The sequence below is a fragment of the Coturnix japonica genome, chromosome 1, assembly GCF_054131305.1.
Source record: "Coturnix japonica strain WE chromosome 1, WE-NBRP24, whole genome shotgun sequence".
NCBI lineage: Eukaryota > Metazoa > Chordata > Aves > Galliformes > Phasianidae > Coturnix > Coturnix japonica.
The window spans coordinates 73044077-73063541 of record NC_140663.1 but is presented as its reverse complement, the minus strand read 5'-3'; the positions used below and the strand labels follow the sequence as shown (position 1 = coordinate 73063541).

Here is a 19465-nt window from a genome sequence, read left to right as displayed (position 1 = left end):
AATTATCCTAACCCCAAGCATGGGAAAACTATGAAATTTCAGGATTATACTGAAACATAGCTAGAATATGCTAAGAATTTTAGCCCAGTCCTGATGAAAGGCTACAAGAAAAGTGGGTAAAAATACTTGGGGGAAAAGAAAACCCACATACATAAGTATTTTATAAATCAATCTGTTCTAATCTGGGACCACAAATACTAAAGTGCTGCAATAATGGTCAGATGGGTCTGCAATCACTTTTCAGGGCTGCTGACAGAGAACACTACAGAAATGTAGCCTTTGCCTTTTAGAATTATAATCAAATGACAGCTGTCTAAAGGATTTCTTTGCATTAAAATGGACCATATCAAAGTTACGACAGTGTTTGTGGCAGAACAGAGTTACGGGTGGTGCTAATGGAATATTTTGACAACACAAAGAGCTTGGAAAAACTTTTGTTCTTATTTTCTTCACATTAAACATACAGAATCATATATTTAAAAAAGTAAACTCTTTAATTGCCAGTGTATTGAAAGCATTACAATTTGATAAACAGACAAGTCAAAGCCATGCCTCCGCTTAGTAGATGAGACAGTGAGATTGTCCATGAAGTCACTTGTCAGACCATGCAGCAAGTCAATTTGATAGCGAATGGAAATAACCTGGCATGGGCAACAAATATTTGGGAGAAAAATGAACACAGCTTTTTCTGATGACAATTTAAAACTAGCGTTCAGACATTTTCAGGCCATCCTGAGTTATATGGCTCACAGGTAGATGAATGAGCCCAGAGAAACATAGCTGGGCCTATAGCAGGAGCCCTGCCCTCAAGCAAATTTCTCTCTCAATCTGCTAACCTTCTACTGCTTGCACACATGCTCTGCTCTTGTCAGTACTGTTCTCTTCATCTTCTCTTCTTCTGTCCTAACAGCATCTATTTCTAATGTGCTCCAACATCTGACTGTCACAGCCTTCAGTCCCACTTGAGGGACAGGCCCTATGCACTTTTTCCTATTCCTGGAGCATGAACTGATTGCTCACACTATGACTTTGTCTCTTCTTGCGGGAGCCTCAGGAACGAAGTGTTCAAACACAGGTAAGTTGGAGCCAGGACTTCGCCATAACATGCTAGACAATGCTCTTTTATTGATTAATTGAAGAGGGCTACTTTGGAAAGCTGTTCCTTACAAATCAAAGACCTGTGAAACTGTTGTTCCAGACAGCATTTTCAATTAAATGTCCTTCCTTCCTCTGCTGCACTTCCAATTCTCTTGAAGAAGCCAGAGGGTGAAGGAAAAAATACTCCTTCCCAGCTTTCTTGTCCTACTCTGCAGCTCCTTGGTAACAGGAGGGACTCCAGTTCTGATTACTGTGAGACAGGATCTGACCTTGTGAAAACAATTCTAGCTTTCATTATCAAGGGAGCAGAATCAGACATTGGCGTTATCCTGATCTGCATAGCTCACGGATTATCAGCTATGCATATTTCAGTACCTTACTTTTCCTGCTCCTAAAATTAAGCATAAACTAATAACCTATTTTATACACGCTCCTGAAAACTTAATGCACTCACGTTTGCAAATTTCTAATTTCTGAAAATGGCCTAAGGAAAAGAAAAGTGTTCATATTTTTAATAAGCTTGACGGGTATACCTAGCTGTCATTTTCGTACCTGATTAGTAGCAATAGGCAGCTTTCCATTTCTTTCCAGGCAGCTGCTACAGAAGAGCTGCAGGCAGATGTAATCTGGAGACTGCAGAACTCAGCTCACTGTCAATTTCACACCAGCATTTTACTTTCTTCTACCTCCATTTATTATTAATCTGTATCTGTATCTAATTCCAGCTCTTAGTTAGCCCTTGCCAGAGGCTTAACCATTAGCAGTGACTATCAGAACGGAGAGAAAAACAAAAAGAAACAATAAACTGCCATGAATCAGGTTCTCACCACTCTACGTAATTCTGGGGAGATAAGAAACTCTACAAAGCTTGGGCTACTTACAAAGCCAACAACTTCCAGAGCAGATGAGGCCAATATAATTTCCACATTCTTAAAACTAAATACGAAAAGGAAACATCACGGAACTTTCTTAATAGACATACTTCATGTCTACTTTTTCAGGGCTTTGTATCTCTTTTGCACTTCTATCCATTTTAAAGCTTGATGTTCTTATATTTCACATTCTCCGAATCCACTAAGCTCTCAGACTTAGCAAGACCACGCCACATTTGTTCCATATAAGCACTGTATAAAACCTTACTTTTTCCATCAGCTTTCAAGACATTGCCCTTTAACTTAACACACAGAACAAGAACACTCAATTATGAGAAAATAAATGGAAGTATCTGATTTACTTAATCGTCTCTAAAGTAAACAATTTTAATTTAAGCAGCAGAATCTGTTTTCCACTTGTGATTTTTTTTTAGGCTTCAAATCCTTTTTTATCTTTCACCTATCACTTTCATCCCTTTTCATTATGGCTGAATATTATGTTTCAGGTGAAACAACACCACACATTTAATGACAGCATTCTGTTATCTTCCAGACCACCCCTTATTTGTTCTTACATTTTGCTCACTTGTTTTGTTCATTTTACTGTAAATGAGAAGCCCATTCAGTATCATCTTTCTGTTAAAGGTCAGATGAATGTAATTCATTGCAAAGACTATCCATAAGTCTCCTAAATGGAGAAAAAGATATCAAATATACGTGCTATGCATGACATTTTACCACTGCATTGTGGGAGGCACAGAATTTATTGCACTTTCCCCAAATGTTCCCATATCTTCAGGCAATCTTAAGAAGGACTTTAGGTTTCAAGTTAGGTTTCTGGAAATTCTTCCTAATGTCTTTTCTGGCAAAAGTAGCTTCAGCAGTCTACCTGGCCAATGCATGATTTCATTTTGTTCTGCTTGACATAAGAATGACTGTCTTCAAGCACCCAGTGGGAATGAGAATGTTGTCAGAAACTCAGAGAAGTCATCTTCCACATCTCTTTCAGCATTCAGTCATAATGAAGGCTCTTCAGTGATCCTCCTCCAAATCTCTTTCTTTCTGAGAAGCCAGGAATCTAGAGACAGAAAAGATAACTTGTGGGCATTAGGAGCTCCTTCTCACTCATATTCACATGCCTCTTAACGCACTCACTGCAACAGTGCCATCCTCTTCTACACTGTTCCCAGAATCAGGACTAAAACACTTCAGACTAGTATTAGAGGAGCATTAAACAAGACGTCAAACTACAGTATGAATCTTTTGTCCTGTAAAGATCCTTTAGGAGCCTTTTGGCTTTTTTTGGCAAGGTGTACAATGAATCCTAAACCACTTAATTAGAGATTTCAAAGTCCATATTTTCCTCCAGATTCAAACACATAATTTCTCCATTCATCCTTAAAACTATAATATATTATCATCACATTCTATTAAACAACTGTTGAGACTTAATGCCTCTAACCTGAGACAGCAGCATTTTACTCAATGTACACTTGAAAGTACAGTGTTATCAATTGGTGAAAGCTTTGAGAGAGCAGAATAGAAAAGGCTGCAGTAACACAAAGGATTAGCACTCTTATTTTTGCAGACTACCTGAATATACTGGTTACACTGTAACAGTGAGTACTTACAAAAAAAATCTACTCAGTACCATCAAAGGTAGTGGTTAATGGAGTTTAGTCCAGCTGACAACCTGTTACAAGTGGTGTCCCCCACGGGTCAGTACTGGGGCCCAGATTGTTTAATATCTTCACTGATGACGTAGATGAGGGGGTTTAGTGTACCCTCAGTAAGTTTGCAGATGACACCAAGTTGGAAGGTGATTCTCAGAGGATATACACAATATTAAAATGGAAGGTGTCAGCCAAGCATTACAGATCATGCTAGGACAATAAAGGCATTTATGGTTGATATGGGGAGAGAATGTAATTCACAGTATGAAATAGACTGATGGGCTACGTAATTCATTGGTAAACTAAGACAGCAAAGAGCTTACCCAAAATAAAAGTCCACTACGGAATCACAAGTTAAACTTAGTCAGGCCTAGGACTAAGGTATTCATTCAAGAATGATATCATTCAGGCCTGAAAAGCAATAATCCCCGAGAAAAGCCAGGTAGCTTTACACAGAAGCTCACCTAATCCAAACTACTTTGGGAATTCAGAAATGAAAAATGCTGTCATTATAACTCAAAAGTAGGAAGACACCATAGCTAAGAACTTATATCAAAGTAAAAACTATATCAAATCCAATTAATTAAGAGTAACATTTGTCTATATGATCTGATCAAAGCCCAGCTACAAGCAATTCAAAACTTATTATTCTTTCCATCCTATAACAAAAGAGAAAAAACAGCTGTAAGGGATTGAAGAAACCCATTGTAGAAAAGCCAGAAAGACATTCATGAGACACATGAAATAGCTCATTTCAAATAGTAACATTATGAGCTTATATTGAAGTCACCCATTCCAATTTGGATTTTGTCTTTAAATATGGCTGACCGCAGCTTAAGATTTGTTTTAAGCTTCTGAGCCGTTGTCAATGAGGCAAATGACAGCAGTAATCAGCAGGATGTAAACTTTGGCATGAGACCATAAGGAATGTAAAGTTAATCTCAGGCTAGCTACTAGATACGATCAAATAAGAAAATAAAAACCTTACACCGTGTAACAACCAGCACACAATCAGATTTCTGCATTAAGCTATTGTTTCCATGAAAGGCAGTTTCTCTAGATGTGAGGAGTGGAGAGGGGAGAAATAAAAAGGAATCTTGCAGAACTGAAGCAGGAAAAAAAGCAAATTTGTTTATATAAGGCATAAGAACATGCTCACACAAGGTCAGCATTTTATAATTCCAGATTCACTTTTTCCCACTCTCCCTAAGGGGCTTTCAGATCTGCTACACTTGGTGATACATTTCACACTATTTCTGTGGTGCTATTCACCATAATTTGCAAGCACCTCACAGATACGATGAGTAGAACTTCACTGTTTCCTGCATATTAGACAACACATGAGAAAATAGGGCAATAAAAGGTTGAAGCAACTTGCCTGTCAAGACAGTCATTTTAATTCTTCTTTGCCAACTGTACTGGAAACAGTTAATGTAACCATTCAGGAATTAATTACAGTGCAGTATCATACTGCAGGTTTTTTTTTCTGCAGTTCCACTGGTTCTATGAAAACTATCTGTATAAAATAAATAGTTTCATCTGTGCAAAAAAGCCTTTTCATTGACCTTCAAGACAGCATCTCTGGCTTAAACTTGCAAGCTGGCAGCCTGAAGCCGAGAGATTTGAAAGAGATCCTGTTAGCCCAATTTATCTCAACTATGTTAGCATACTTAGTTTACTGCTGATCACATTACAAACATTTCAGGTGACAGAAGTCAGACATTTTTCTGCCTATTCAAAGCAGTTGTGCTCCCACAGATTAGAAAAAACCCTCAACTACCAGCATAAATTAGCATTCAAGCCACGTGAAGCCCATGTTTTAAAAAAGGTCTCTATCATCTGTTCACAACACTGGGAGAAACAAAAAAGGTAAGAAAAAATTACAAACCTGATTGCCATCTCTTAAGAAGTATCTCTTCTCTATGACCTGGAAAAGCAGTGAGAGAATAATCTTAGCAGGCGCAACACATGCACAACCTCAGACTTCAACCAATGCTTCATACATGAGCACTGAAACTCGTGGCTAACTGGGGAGAGATCTGAACCCAAGCCCCATGCTCCAGGCCTGCTGCTTTAATTACAATGTTTTGTTGTACACTGAAGGAGTTGCCACCTTCAGTAATTCCTGGTAAAGCCGTCATCCTCAGCTTCTATATATCAAATGAAAACAGTCCTCCTTTAGTAATGGGGGGATTGGTGTCTTCTTACCACATCAGAGTGAATATTATTCCCATCCCTCTCTTCAGGTGCAGCAGTTTTGCCACAAAAGCTCATTCTGCAGGTGGCCACTGGGCTTTAGGTGAGGTTTGACACAAGGTAGCCTTACTTGCTCTCTAAGAATGATACACTAACTTCCCATGCTGAAGGGCACCTATGCAGCCACCACCACTGGTCTAAGAATTAAAAAGTAATTTGTATCATTTTGCATAACATGCACCCTCCTCCCAGCAAAATTCAGGCCAATTTTCATTTCTGAAGAACGATCTGTTATGGGTTATCATCTGTTTCACTATGATCTCTTTGTCCAGGGGATGCAAAGTGCCTTAAACCAGAGCAATCCTGTCATTTTCACAGTAGGTCTTGATGCTCACTTGCTGAGAAAAGAAAAGTAAGGTGCTAAGTTTCTTCATAGCTGAAGTTTGATTTAACTAGGATCAATAGAGCTAACCAATTTTCACGTTTTCCTAGCTCACCGCAAACCCTCTGGTCTGCCAAATGACTTCAATAGTATACGCAGTGTTTTTGCACAGTTGTGAGTCATTCTTCATTACTCTGTACAGATCAAAAATCAAATCTGCAAGTTGATCAGAGATCTCCAGGAGAAGTCTAGCCTTTGGCCTGCCCACACTTGGCTTGAATTGATTCACACTCAAAAAGCACAAAGTGAAAGGAATAGATAACTGTTTTCCATGCTCAAATCACAGTGTTCAATATGTAGAGAAGTAATACCTAATTTAGTTGACTTGACTTACCTTATCAAAAAATCTGCTTAGTTTGACAGCATTGGATGAGCCTGCAGCCAAGTAACGAGGATTAGTGCAATCCTAGAACACATGGAAGTCAACAAACCAAGCACAAGAGAATCAATGCAATGAAGACATACACGTGGAAATTACCATAACATTTTTCCTCACACATGTGCATACAGTCAATGAAGGAGAGCAGTCTACCTGATATTATTTCATCTCTAAAGTCATTTGAGAGAAAAATGGATTGAGAATAAAACAAACAAACAAACAAACAAACAAACTGTGGTGTTTTAAGTTTAGCTAAACAAAAAAGTTTCCTTTTTCTGTTTCGGGAATGAGAGATTTGAAGGCAAAATCAATTGCTCAAGACAAGCAGTAATGATGGTAGCCGGAAGGGTAGGCTCCCCACACTAGTTGCAAAGCCAATTCTACACTGCAAAGTAACTAGAGAATTCTGACCTCCCCTATGCTCCCCGTATCTACCTTCTGTCACCAGCTATAAAGTAAGCTAATAATGTGTATTGCCTACACGAGACTGTTCATGTGCAGAAACAATTACAGAGCACACTGACAATGTTAAACACTGTAATGTTTTAGCTGGAAAAGAGTATATTTTTTTCATAGTTGTTTGCATGATGCTATGGTTTGGGTTTGAAAACAGCGTTGACAATACATGAATGTTTTAGCTATTGCTGAACAGTTTTTACACAGCATTAAGGCCTTTTCTGCTTCTTGCTGCTGCACCAGCAAGCAAATTGGAGTGAGAAAGAAGCTGGGAGGAGACACAGCCAGGGAAGCTGACTCCAAATGTCCAAAGGAATATCCCATAACACAAGACATCATGCTCTGCCATAAAAACTATGGGAAAGGAGAAGGAAAGTGGGGACACTAGGACCGATGGTGTTTATCCACCCAAGTAAGTGCTACATAGGCATGATAAAGCCCTGCTTTGCAGGAAGTAGCTAAGTATCTGCCTGCTGAGGGGAAGAAGCAAATGAATTCCTTTCTTGCTTTGCTTGCACAGTTTCCACTTTCATTGTAAACTGTCATTACTTCAAACCATGAGTTTTCTCACTTTTATCCTTCTGATTTCTCTTCCCCAACCTGCAGGGTGAGAGTGAGCAAGCAGTTGTGTGGTACTTAACTTCCTGCTGGGGTTAACCCACTACACATATGTATCCATATACAGAAACAAATAACATGGTCTTGATGTTTCATTCAAAGATATTTTGTGTCAAAACTAAGAAGAGGAAAGAGAAACACCTTTATCTAACCCCTCTATCTTTCTACAGTGAAACAAAGACCATCATTTAATCACATAGAGGTGTCAGCTAATCAAAATGTGCATGACTCCAATGCTACTGAGTAAATGTCTAGAATTGCAATTTTTGTAACAGGTTTTACTTAACAGAAAGTCAGAATCACTGCCATATAAAAGAAAAACACTGGTGACAAGGATACTAACCAAATTTATCTCTTCAGCATTGAAATCCTCAGCCAAGAAAGCCGTTCTGGTCAAAACTTCATTACGCTTTGTTTCTGGGATCTGATCCAGCTTAGTTCCTATTACCAGCAGCGGAATCTGGTTATCAGCAAACTGTTCACGGTCATAGTCACTGAAGGAAACAAATATAATCCTGAATGGAGGGATGGTCATCTAAGTGAGCATAGGGGCACCATAAGACTCCCCGTTCCTTTCAAATAAGAGTAATTTACAAACATTATTTATCTAAGTGAGAACATGCTGTATGCATAAATTAAGGCTTCGGCATCTAAGACCCTACACAGAAACAGAAAGAAAAAAGAAACCGCATGATTGGATTTCTTCTCTGTATAGATGACCTGCAGGTCAGAAGAAATGCTAGGTAATTTACATAAGCAAGAAACAGGAGTTTCTTTCAGTAGTATACCAGGCATACGCAGCCATCAGAGACTAAGCAGGGAGCCAGCATCTCTGCACATCCAAAGTTCCAACATTTTTAAGGCAGGACAATGAAATAAATCACAACTGTGAAACGTTATCCCTTCCCACATTAGATCAAAAGGGTCGCAATAACACTGCTGAGGTGTCAAGTTACTAGTTTCTACATTCAAGTAAAGGTAGTTAGTACACCCTGAATTCCAGTAAGCTTTGATTCAGATATGAATTATGATCAAAGATAGTCTTTATAAAATAAATGATATAGTAATAAAACATCATTACAAATCCATACACCAAGCGTTCCCCTTAGGATACCTGTCAGTTTTACTTAAGATGAACTAAAGTGAAGTAATTTTATGAATAATAGCAACAACCTGATCAAGTAATTGGTAGGGGCTGAACATCTGTCCCTGAAGTGAAGCTTTAGAGAAATTCTGAGTTTGCTTAAATGAAAACCCTCCTTCCCTTCTTCCATGTTCCTATAGAAGCACCTGTGTAGCAGCACAGGCAGATAAACAATGAAATCTACCCACAAATAAATGCCCTTTTTATTGCTTCTCCGCTCATGCGTGTGGTTTATCAATGACTTGAAAATCTCCTTGATTACGTACATGACACACAGAGAGACAAGAGGACACACTTGACAAGATGTTGGAAAGCTAATTATTAACATGTTCTTTACATGGAGTTCTTTAAGCTCTTTTTTTCAGATACACTCCTGAAATGACTCCCATCCACCAAAAAGCGAATGTACTTGGTCTTGGTGCATTCAGGGGAAGCCCTTCCAAACAGAGTCATGCCATTCCATGACACTTACTGTACATGGGTTTTGCATTTCTTCAAGTATCAGGGAATGAACACACTCAGGCAAATGAAGGGCACAGTAAACACCTTTTCCCTTAAAGCAAGGTCTCTGCTATGCAGCTGGGGAATCTACCGAGAGAATGGCCTGATTAGCAGCACAAAAAGAAAAGTACAGTGATTTCCTTTGGTACGTCCTCATTTTTTATTTCTTTCTTAAAAGTCCAGCCTCATCTAACTTGGTGTGTTTTTCACACTTAGGGATGAACAAAGACTCCCACAACAGCTTAGAATTATCATGTCTTCACTGTGCACGTGTATGTTTTCTACTCACCCGTTTGTCACGAGAACTCCTGTGGGAGCAACATCTCTGTTGAGTGCTTCCAAAGACCAGCGATATAAATTCTGGGATGATTTCTTGTTGGTTAAGTCATGCACTAAAATTATCCCTAAAGTGAAAGAGTAGGCAGCAAGATGCTATTTAATGATGCATGTCTTTTTCTTATCTTCACAAAATGACTTCTACAGGTTCCCAGATATCTGACAATCAGGAAAGGGAAGTATAACCAGATCAGTTACAGTAAGTGAGATAAACAGAAAATATTGTGATGCAACAGTTGTTGGTTTTTTTTAAAGTTGCTTATCAGAAATTGGGAAAGAACAACAACAAAAAAAATCTTATTAAAAAAAAGGGAAAAGAACAGCCACCTCAGGATTTAATCTGCAAGTGGCCTTGCAGGCATTCTCTGCTTCTGCTCTGCCTAAAACTGTATTGCAGCAGAGAAGTTATCCTTTCTCTGCTTTGCCTGATTAGTAAACATAACCACTTTTTTGGTCACACCATCTGAGAAGTCTAAAGGCTGTTCCTCTGTTTTAAAGGGTTTACCCAGCACTATTGCTTTCCTGCATTTTCACTAACTGATGCCAAGTACTTGGGGAGGCATCCACAAGAGAAACTCACAGACTTTCACGGTCCACTAAATGGCTGGTAGAAATATGAATGAATACGATTTCATGTATTTAAGCTTCCAGCATTTTTCATCACTATCATCTTTCATCATGTAAAATCAGAGAGAGGAAAATTGCCAGCCAAACTTCCTAGTGGTGCTATTAACAGACACCCACTTCTGATAACCACAGTTCCTAACTCCATTACCAATTCCTGCTAGCAAATTTCATCTATTTATTCACACCTTCTGAAACCTGTGGAACGTTCCCACTTCCTCCAGGCTTTAAATCGTAATTAATTCAAGGACCAAATGGCATCGTATCCTTATCAGGATTTGTTTTAAACGCACTTCACAGCCCATTGGTGGAGAATACTCGTCATTTAATCTTTCACCTCAATTCCTAAAGATACCACCGACTGTACACACTAAGAACAAGCACATTCTCCACCACCTCACACTATGGTGCACATAGACTCAGTGCTACAAGATTTCCCATCATGTCACAACAATATCTTTATTCCAAAGCACTTATCTTAGCAATTGCAGGAAAAGACAACTGAACCGTCTGCCCATCTCTAGTGTAGGGAGTAAAAGCATGACACGATATAACTTGGCCCATGTCAACAGATTCATAGGCACTGCTGTATAATCTGTGAGAAACACGCTACACCTCCAGACACACTTCCCTAGCAGTGTTCTTGATAGGTTGGTTCCCTTCTCTGCTTCACTGGAAGCCTACAGAGAACACAACAATGTGTCTCTGTGCCAGCAGAGAAAACAACAATGAAAAAGGGCAGGTAGGACCAATGACCGCTCAAGGAGAAGTTCCTCCCACAAAATGTCTGCAAGCCACAGCCTGTTCACTGTCCTAGAGTATCACAATCCACACACCAGAGCTGAGGTAGACTCAAGAGTAAACTGTATCAAGCTTCAAAGCACCCAGGTCTCCCTTAAAGCCAGCAATGACGCTGCTGCAACCAAACACCGACTGTCTTTTGAAGTCAGGCTTTTTTGCAAGCCCAGTAAGGTGAAGCAGTCAGGCAGAAGGAATGCATTAATCTTCTCTTCTAACATCAGGTGAGAAGCAACCTGCGAGACAAGCTCTAACAATGGAATTTATTTAATGAAAAAAAAACCAACCAAACCAAAAACCACAACAGTGCCAAGCCTAACTACCAAAGCCAACAGTTTTCATAAGCAACCCGGCCAATTATATCATTTGGGCAGTGAAGATAAACAGCTCTATTTTAATAACTTCATCAATTATAACATAGATACATAACTTTAAAATTTCATTTCCTAATGCGCTGTTATAGGATATTTCCAAGTCTGACCTACACAGGCTGGCATGCCTGCAAATGTCAAAAAGAACTCCATTCTTTTTCAAGTACAACAGAAGCTTATTTTGAGGCCCTTGCTTTGAGGGCACAACTCAAATCAAATCTTATTTAGAGACGTCTGGCTAACAGTACAAGCAAGAGATACCTGCATACAGCTATCCCCCTGGGAAGGGGAAAGAAATAACTAGTTAAATAATCACAGAGCAAAAACTGCTTACAGTACAGCTTAAAACATTATTGAAGGCTCTCAAATGATGAGGAACAAGAAATGAGAATCAAAATGTTTGAGAGAGATTCAGAAGCAGATGTTAATCAGGTATAGATCTATTTTCAGTGAACTATCCTTGGATGCCAAAAAAGTAATAACTGAAATGCAATCTCCAATTTGCTACCTTAGTGATACAGATGAACCAGCAGACCTTTAAGCCAGTATCTCAAGGGAACAGATGCCATCCTTTCAAATGGCGTAAAATGTAACTTTCCACCAATCTTGAAAGTTGCAGATTCCACTACCACAAATCACTCGACAAATTAAATGAGCAGAAGGCAAGATGGTTATCAGAATATTGCAATTTTATGGGAGAAGAGTTCAAGTTTGTCATCGTGGGATATAACTATCAAAGTTCAGACCATAAATTCAAGTTCACGTCATATAAATTCACATAATTATTTCTGTACTGTAGGTTTTGGAACTAGACAGACAAGAAAATATGAATCGTATTTCTCCACATATATCAGGTCTGGAGAGGCGACAGCAGCCTTTAATGTCTGCATGCATAGCTGGAAAGGACATGACTGCAACCTGAAAGATTCCTCATAGCGCTACCTGCATGAGACTGAAGGGGAAGGTTGATAAAGCTCATTTGTACAGGTCTGCCTGAAACAGCTTTCCAGTTCAAAATTGAATCCACAAAATGCTAAGAATGGTATCATTTTTTGTGTGTGTTTTTTTCTTTTTTTAACCTTTATAAATATGCAGGAATCAGTAAAGAGAATGGGACAGTTCTCATCTAACCTTAAAGGAGTCCTGCTCCAGAACCAAGAGAGCTCTCAACAGAAACAAGTGACAAAAAAGAGATTGATACCAAGCAAACTTACCATTCAGTGAGTTATAAAATACTGCTCTTGTGCTTTTCACACTAGTGGCACTACCCACTGAACCTCCAACATCCCACAGCTCAATATAGTACGTCTTCTCTTCTGGAGTCCCTTCTTTGTAGTCATGGATCTAACGGAAAATTCACATCATACATAATCACAGCATCAGCTTCTGGGCATTAATCTGTACAATACAGCTCAAAGGAAAACAGTATTTGGATAAAAAATTGCAAATTTTAATAGTGACAGCATTTCAAATCTCTGAAGTGACTGTGGCTGCACAGAGTCTGGCAGTGGCCAGCTGATATTGGGGATCTTTCTCATATAAAACAGAGTTTGGTGAATCAGCAGGAAGCATTCATCTCACCCAAATACTAGCAAACCTTATGCCTCCTTGTGATACAGTGTGTTACTAAAGTAGATGTAAAGACGAAAGCATTCATCACTATGCTACGAGGACTGTACACAGGATTGAAAAAGTGAATAACCTCATCCTCTGCAATGAGAAGGAATCACACATCACACTGAGCTGAGTACCCTCAAGTAGAGGGTGAGAGGAAATGGCCTTAAGTTGCACCAGGGGAGGTTTGGGTGGGATATAAGGACAAATATCCTCTCAGAAGGAGTGGTGAGGCAGTGGCACAGCTGCCCAGAGAGGTGGTGCAGTCAGTGTGTTCAAGAAACATGTTGGTGTGGCACTGAGGGCTGTGGTTAGCGGGTATGGTGGGGATGGGTTGGAGGTTAGACTAGATCATCTTAGTGTGTTTCTTCCAGCCTTAGTGACTCTGTGTTTCCATATTACAGAAAATAATATGGAAATAGGCACCAATTTTTCCCCAGCACATTTGGCTGCCCGGCACCTACTCGCACATCCACAGAGCAGCCCACGGTCCAGGATGGGTTTCCAAGCACCTGGTTGTGGCACAGGAGGTACACGAGAGAAGACTTTCCAACACCTGCAAGGCCAAAACAGAGGACAACGCCGGTCAGCAGAGCTACCACACCACAAAGGGGCCGATGGGGGCCGGGATAATCAGGTTAATGATCAACGGTCTTGAGGAGACCCTTCCTTTCACAGAATCACAGAATGACCCGGGTTGGAAGGGACCTCAAGGATCATGTAGTTCCAACCCCCCTGCCTGGCAGGGCCACCAAACATACACATTTACTAGATCAGGTTGCCCAGGGCCCCGTCCAACCTGGCCTTGAACACCTCCAAGGACGGGGCATCCACAACCTCCCTGGGCAGCCTGTTCCAGGACCTAACCACTCTCCTAGTAAAGAACTTCCCCCTAACATCCAACCTAAATCTTCCCTCTTTTAACGTTCAGGCAGCGGCTCACTGCGCATGCGCCCCGCCTGCGGGTGGTGGGCACGGTTAGGGAGGGGGGCACGCACTCACCGGAGTCGCCCAACACCAGCACCTTGACCCTATCCAGAGCCGCCATCTTAATCTACCTAGCAACAACTCCCGGCCGTCCCGCCTTTTCGCGGTGCTCTCACGCGATTCGCTGGCTGCTCGAACGAGCGGCGCGGCTCTCGCTTTCTATTGGCACAGCTCCCACATGGGCGGGACCATTTGGGGCTGTGAGAGGATGTGATTGGCTCGCGCGGTGATCCAGGCGGCTGGTTGACGCAAGCGGCGCGCAGTGCTGACGCAGGCGGCGGAGCGGCCGGAAGCACCGCCCGGAGAGGGAGGGAGAGCTGGCGGCGGCGGCAGGTCAGTGCCGGCCCGGGCAGGCCTCGCGCGGGGCCTGCTGCGGTGCGCGCCGGGAGCCGGGCCCGGGCGGTCTCGGGGCTCTGCCTGCATAGCCCCCAAGGGAGCTCTGGTGTGCTCACCCCGAGTGGCTGCCCCTCTGCCACGCTTTGGCCTGGGCTCCGAACCGGCACTCGCCTCGCTTCTTGTGTTCTCTGTGGTGTTTTTTTTTCTCTCTCTCTTTGGTGATACTGCTGAGCCCCTCGAGTACTAATCATCCCAGAGGGCCTCGCTGAAGCCAGTGTTGAGAGCCCCGTTTGTAACAGCCTCGTTTGTAACCTAAGAGATGCTCACCTGAGCTGGGCTCTGGCACGTTGTTGTAGGAGGCCGGCCCAGCTCCTCGTGTGGGGTTGGGGCCTTGGATGTTGTGTAGTAAAACATCCAGTTTACAGCCAAACGAGCTTGGTGCCTTGAGTCAGCAAGGTGCTGCTACCAAAAGGCATGTGCTTAACCTCCCTGTTGTGCAGGTGTTAACTAGTCCATGAGCCTGGGCTCTGCTGCCATCCGCTTCACTGGCTGTTTTCTCTGTGTGCAGTAGTTTCCATCTTAATTCATGAGGTTGATGCTTCGTAGAGGAGCTGATGAGTGTCTCATCTCACAGTGATGAGACACTCTCAATCCTGTATCATCACAGTTGGCTCAGAACAAAGAAGGAAGATCAGCGTTAGGAATAGGGTGTCCAGCAGCGCACTGTTAGGGTGCAATTTAATGAAGTATAGGTGATTTATGATCTGTCAGCTGCAAAAAGTTGAGTTGCATTTCTTCCTTGCGCTGGCATCCTCTCCTTTTTGGCTCTACAGCCATGAGCAGGTTTGATTGATTAAACCACTGGGGGAGGGGAAGGCCTTTTTTCTGCCTTTAGTGAATTAAATTGATGCACAGAAAAGTACCACGAGTGCCAGAGCTGACACATGAGAAGGCAGGGCCACGTGCTTGGAAGAAGGCCAATAAAAATAAGGAAGAAGGAATAAGGAACGAAGGGAGTTTTACTTACTGCTCACTTGCTTATACACACATTTTATTTACCACATCCTGATAGACTTTTCTGAGCCTAATACCTTCATATACTTTATTGCTACTTTTCTGAATACCTGAAAGTCAGACCTATCATTTATGTAATCTGTCTTGGTGAGACAGATCTTAATCTTTTCAGTTAAGGATATGAAAGAAAATTATTGCTTCAGTCCAGTCCGGAGTTTAACCAGCCACACTTTCTGTATGAGGGAATAATTAAGCTTTAACAGGAAACTGTATCTTCACCATTGTAGACACTAAGTTTCACCTTCAGTAAATAGTATGCTCCACTTTTTTTCCCCTACATCTACAACTGAACAGTTGATTAATGCTATTATGCGTTTGATGTACTTCTAATATATGTTTGCATACGTACATGCACATAAGTAGTCCTTAAATTCATTGATGTCCTGCTAAAATTATGTGAGGTTAAAACATGAATGTGATGGCGAGTGCAGGCTCAGAATGTAATTCTCAAGCTTCTGCTTGCACAGTCTTTGTTGCCTTGGGTGAAGTTCCATATATTTTTACTGAGGAGATTAGGTGAAAACATCATGTTTTCAGCTGGGCTTTCCAGCCTTTCTTTGTGCAGGAGTGTAGTTTTCAATTAAAACAAGTGAGCTTTAAGAAGAAGAAAAAGGTACCCTTGGCCACTTGGTTTCTGTTTAAGGAATACCAAAAAGAAGATATAATTTTAGTGATAGCAGACACTTTTTTTTTTCTTTTTCTTTTTTAATTTTCTGCTGTAATACTTCAGGAGAGGTAGGTCTTGCAAAGAAAGTGAATGACTTCATGTCAAGGTACAGGCAGTGTTCCTGCAGTTTACAGGGAAAAGAATTCAGTAGGCTTTTGATGAAGTGTTAAAAGGCTTTTTGGTTTTGCAAATGATGTGCTCTAAAGGCAGTTCTAGATAACAGGGGTACGTTGCACAGATTGTGATCTCGTGTCATTTTTAAATCGTAAAATCATTCTGGTTGTAAAAGATGTTCCAGACATTATTCTGACCGATCAAGTCCCATTGCTAAAGCACATCCCTTAGTGTTATGTCCACATGCTTCTTAAGTGCCTCCAGAGAGAGGGACTCTACTACTTCCCTGGCAGCCTCTTCCAATACCTTCCCACCCACCTTCTCTGTGAAGAAAACCTTCCTGATGCCCAACCTAAACCTCCCCTGGCAAAACTTGAGACAGTGACCAAAGTTCCTTTGTGCATACATTTGAAGTTTTGGTGACAAGTTTTCCCATTCCCATTTTGTGCCTCCCTTCTTTGTAGTTAGGAAGGTTCAGAATTATTCCTGTTGGCTCAAACCCGCCATAGAATTACTCAGGTTGGAAAAGACCTTAAAGATCAGCAAGTCCAACCACAAGCTAACCGTACTACCCTAACTATCAACCCTCCACTAAATCGTGTTCCTGAGCACCACATCCAAATGGTTTTCAAACACATCCGGGAATGGTGACTCCATCTTCTGGAGAACAAATATTCATTTTATTAGAGTTAGATATTAGAAAGCTAGATTTGAAGTTGGCAGGTGACCGCTGGATGGAGACATGGTGCATAGGGGCTTTTAAAAGCATGTCGTACTTAGTCACATTTAAAGGTGAAGGACTCTGTAAAACTTCAAACGTGAGTACAAGAAAGACAGAAAGTGAACAGGGAAAGTTAATGGTGAAGTTGAAGTTACATTAAGGATGTTACAGATGTTATTATGAAACAGATGCACGTCCATTAAAACCTTGTTAGGAGATGTTATCATATTTCTTTGTCCATGTAATTTGACTTCAGTGCTTCGATGGGAGGTAAAGTCACTGCTTAAGAACTCGATGGTAAAATCCTTTTTTCAAACGATATTCTTGTGGTATTGGGTTACTGTTTGTGAGATGGATCCTGTCCTGGCTAATGAGAGATAGCAAGGAGTTGGGCTCGTGTTGCAGCCTGGGTCTGTTTGTGGTTGGGTGGCAAGATGTCAGCTTCTCCTAGAGAAACCATGCTAGATTCTGTTCTTGACTAGGATGCTCTTTGGCTTTCTTTATTTTTTTCCTTAAAGCTGACACTAGTCTTGTTTTTTATCATCCAAAGGCTCAGCTTCTCGAAGGGAAGTTTGATAGGAAAGAGTGGTTTGTGGTGTTTTCAGAATGCTTGTATTTCCATGTATCTGTGCCTGGAAGAAAACCAGTGTTACATGCAAGATATGCCTGCTATAGTGTGAGGATAAAGGGGATCTGGATGTGACTACGAGCTCCAGTAACTCCTGGCGCTGCTTGATGGAGAGGTTTGAATCTTAGCACACAACACTAAGATAATTGATTAAATCTCTCCCATGGTTCTCAGCAGTAGTTAAAAGCCCGTACTCTTACAGAAGGGTTGTTTTTATTAGTGCCTTGTAGGTCTGAATATAAGCTTATAAGGCATAATTCAGGAAATTGTGCCTTAGGTTTGTTTGGAAAATGTCTGCAGGATTCTGCAGCTGTCTAATCAATGAGATTGGTGCAGAGAAAATGCTTTCCATCAGCTCTCAGGTGCCATCGATGATCTCTAATGTCCCTTCCAACCCGCACGAGACTATGATACTATGATGATACTATGATATCCACAGTGAGATGTGCTTGCTTAGAATCTCAACATTCATAGAGATTTATTTGTTTGTTTCTGGGATCAACGATTAGAAATGTCTCGACTTCCAAAGTTTGTCTTTTTAAATTACTTCTGTGTTGCCAGGTATGACTTTAGGTCAGTCTTACTAGTGCTACACTGTGCCTAAACTCTGAGTAAGTAGAGTTATTCAGCTTGAATAAATAAAGCTCCTGGCTGGATTCTGCATTGACACAGCTTTATGGTGTCTAAATGTTGCTGACGGATTCAGTCGAAACCAAGGTTTAGCTCTAAGGGATTGTGAAGTTGTTGAAAATAGGAACGGAATGAAAGAGACTTTCAGGAACAATGTCCTGTAACTGTATTCACATGGACTCTGGCTTCTTTATGCATAAGTTTTCAGTGCTGTTGTGCTTAATTCATACTGAGCCATCCTTTATTGCTAACGCTTTTTATCTTTACCCAGTTTAACGTAAAGCTTCATTGAAAATGCCCTTTGTGAGGCTGCAGCCATTATGCATGAGGCGTGCAGAAGGCTGACTTGAGAAGTATTCGCTTCATGGCTAATTCATGCTGGGATAAACATAATTAAATCTCCTTGAAGGGAAGTTGGAGCTGGACATCCAGGCACTGTTTTCTGTAAGCACTTCTGCCTGCCAACAAACAGACAACAGATTTTGTTCGGTTCCTTTCAATTTGGGCACCGTGTATAATATTTGGCCTAAAGACAGAGGAAGAGATAGCTGAGGCAGGGAAGTGTTTTAAAAGAAAAGAATAAGAATGTCTTTTGTATTCAGGAGACAAAACCAACAAACCCGCAGTGCAAGGCAGATTTGCTTTGTAGTTGTGCTGGCTGTAACCCTTAAGAGGAATGAACCTCAGCTGCAGAGGAAGGTTAAAGAGAAGTAAAGCTTCAATGAGTAACGGTGTTTGAGGTTTTTGAGGGGGAAGCATTTTCTGTATGAAAGATAAAATCCAAGTGGGTTACTGTGCTAAGTGATAACAAATCATTGAGCAGTCTCACCTGATGGAAGTGAGTCATCAGCTGGGGGGTAAACATATCGAGCTTGATCATTTCAGGGGGTGTATTAGTGTGGGGAGTACAGAGAAATACTGTAAAAATACTGCTTGTTAAAAAGGATATTATGGGTTTTATGATAACGATGGGAAAAAAACAAGACACCCATCCAGATCCCTCCTTCTGCTGTTTTTTCCCCACTTTTCTCTATTTAAGACTTGAGTGCTGGGGAGGTACGTGCTCAGTGTGGGAAAAATCTGACAATTTCTGAGTGAGATGGGCAGAATTGAATTATTTTTGACATTAGCTCACAGATAAAAATTACTGAGCAATGAAGAACAAACTGCAGATGTGGTATTTTTG

The 19465-nt window shown here is 41.1% G+C and overlaps 2 protein-coding genes across 4 annotated transcripts in view; one reads left to right on the top strand and one right to left on the bottom strand.

Moving 5' to 3' along the window:
• Window positions 1-475: 475 nt before the first annotated feature.
• Window positions 476-14182, bottom strand: RABL3 (RAB, member of RAS oncogene family like 3). 2 transcript variants are annotated; one of them, XM_015874665.3, is made up of 8 exons: window positions 14125-14182; window positions 13587-13678; window positions 12723-12852; window positions 9669-9783; window positions 8078-8249; window positions 6616-6687; window positions 5532-5570; window positions 476-3048 (listed from the first exon to the last, which is right to left on the bottom strand). In XM_015874665.3, exons 1-8 carry the CDS (start codon window positions 14168-14170, stop codon window positions 2983-2985), a joined length of 732 nt encoding a protein of 243 aa, XP_015730151.1. In that variant the 5' UTR covers window positions 14171-14182; the 3' UTR covers window positions 476-2982. The 2 variants fall into 2 exon arrangements, with proteins under 2 accessions (XP_015730151.1, XP_015730160.1); XM_015874674.3 differs by having other exon boundaries at window positions 8078-8228.
• Window positions 14183-14366: 184 nt separating this feature from the next.
• The window catches only part of GTF2E1 (general transcription factor IIE subunit 1), a 46053-nt gene continuing 40954 nt past the window's right edge, over window positions 14367-19465 (top strand). For both annotated transcript variants that reach the window (XM_085524728.1, XM_015874652.3), the window contains exon 1: window positions 14367-14442. The gene's annotated coding sequence lies outside the window, so the exon portion shown is untranslated. The remainder of the gene's footprint in view (window positions 14443-19465) is intronic.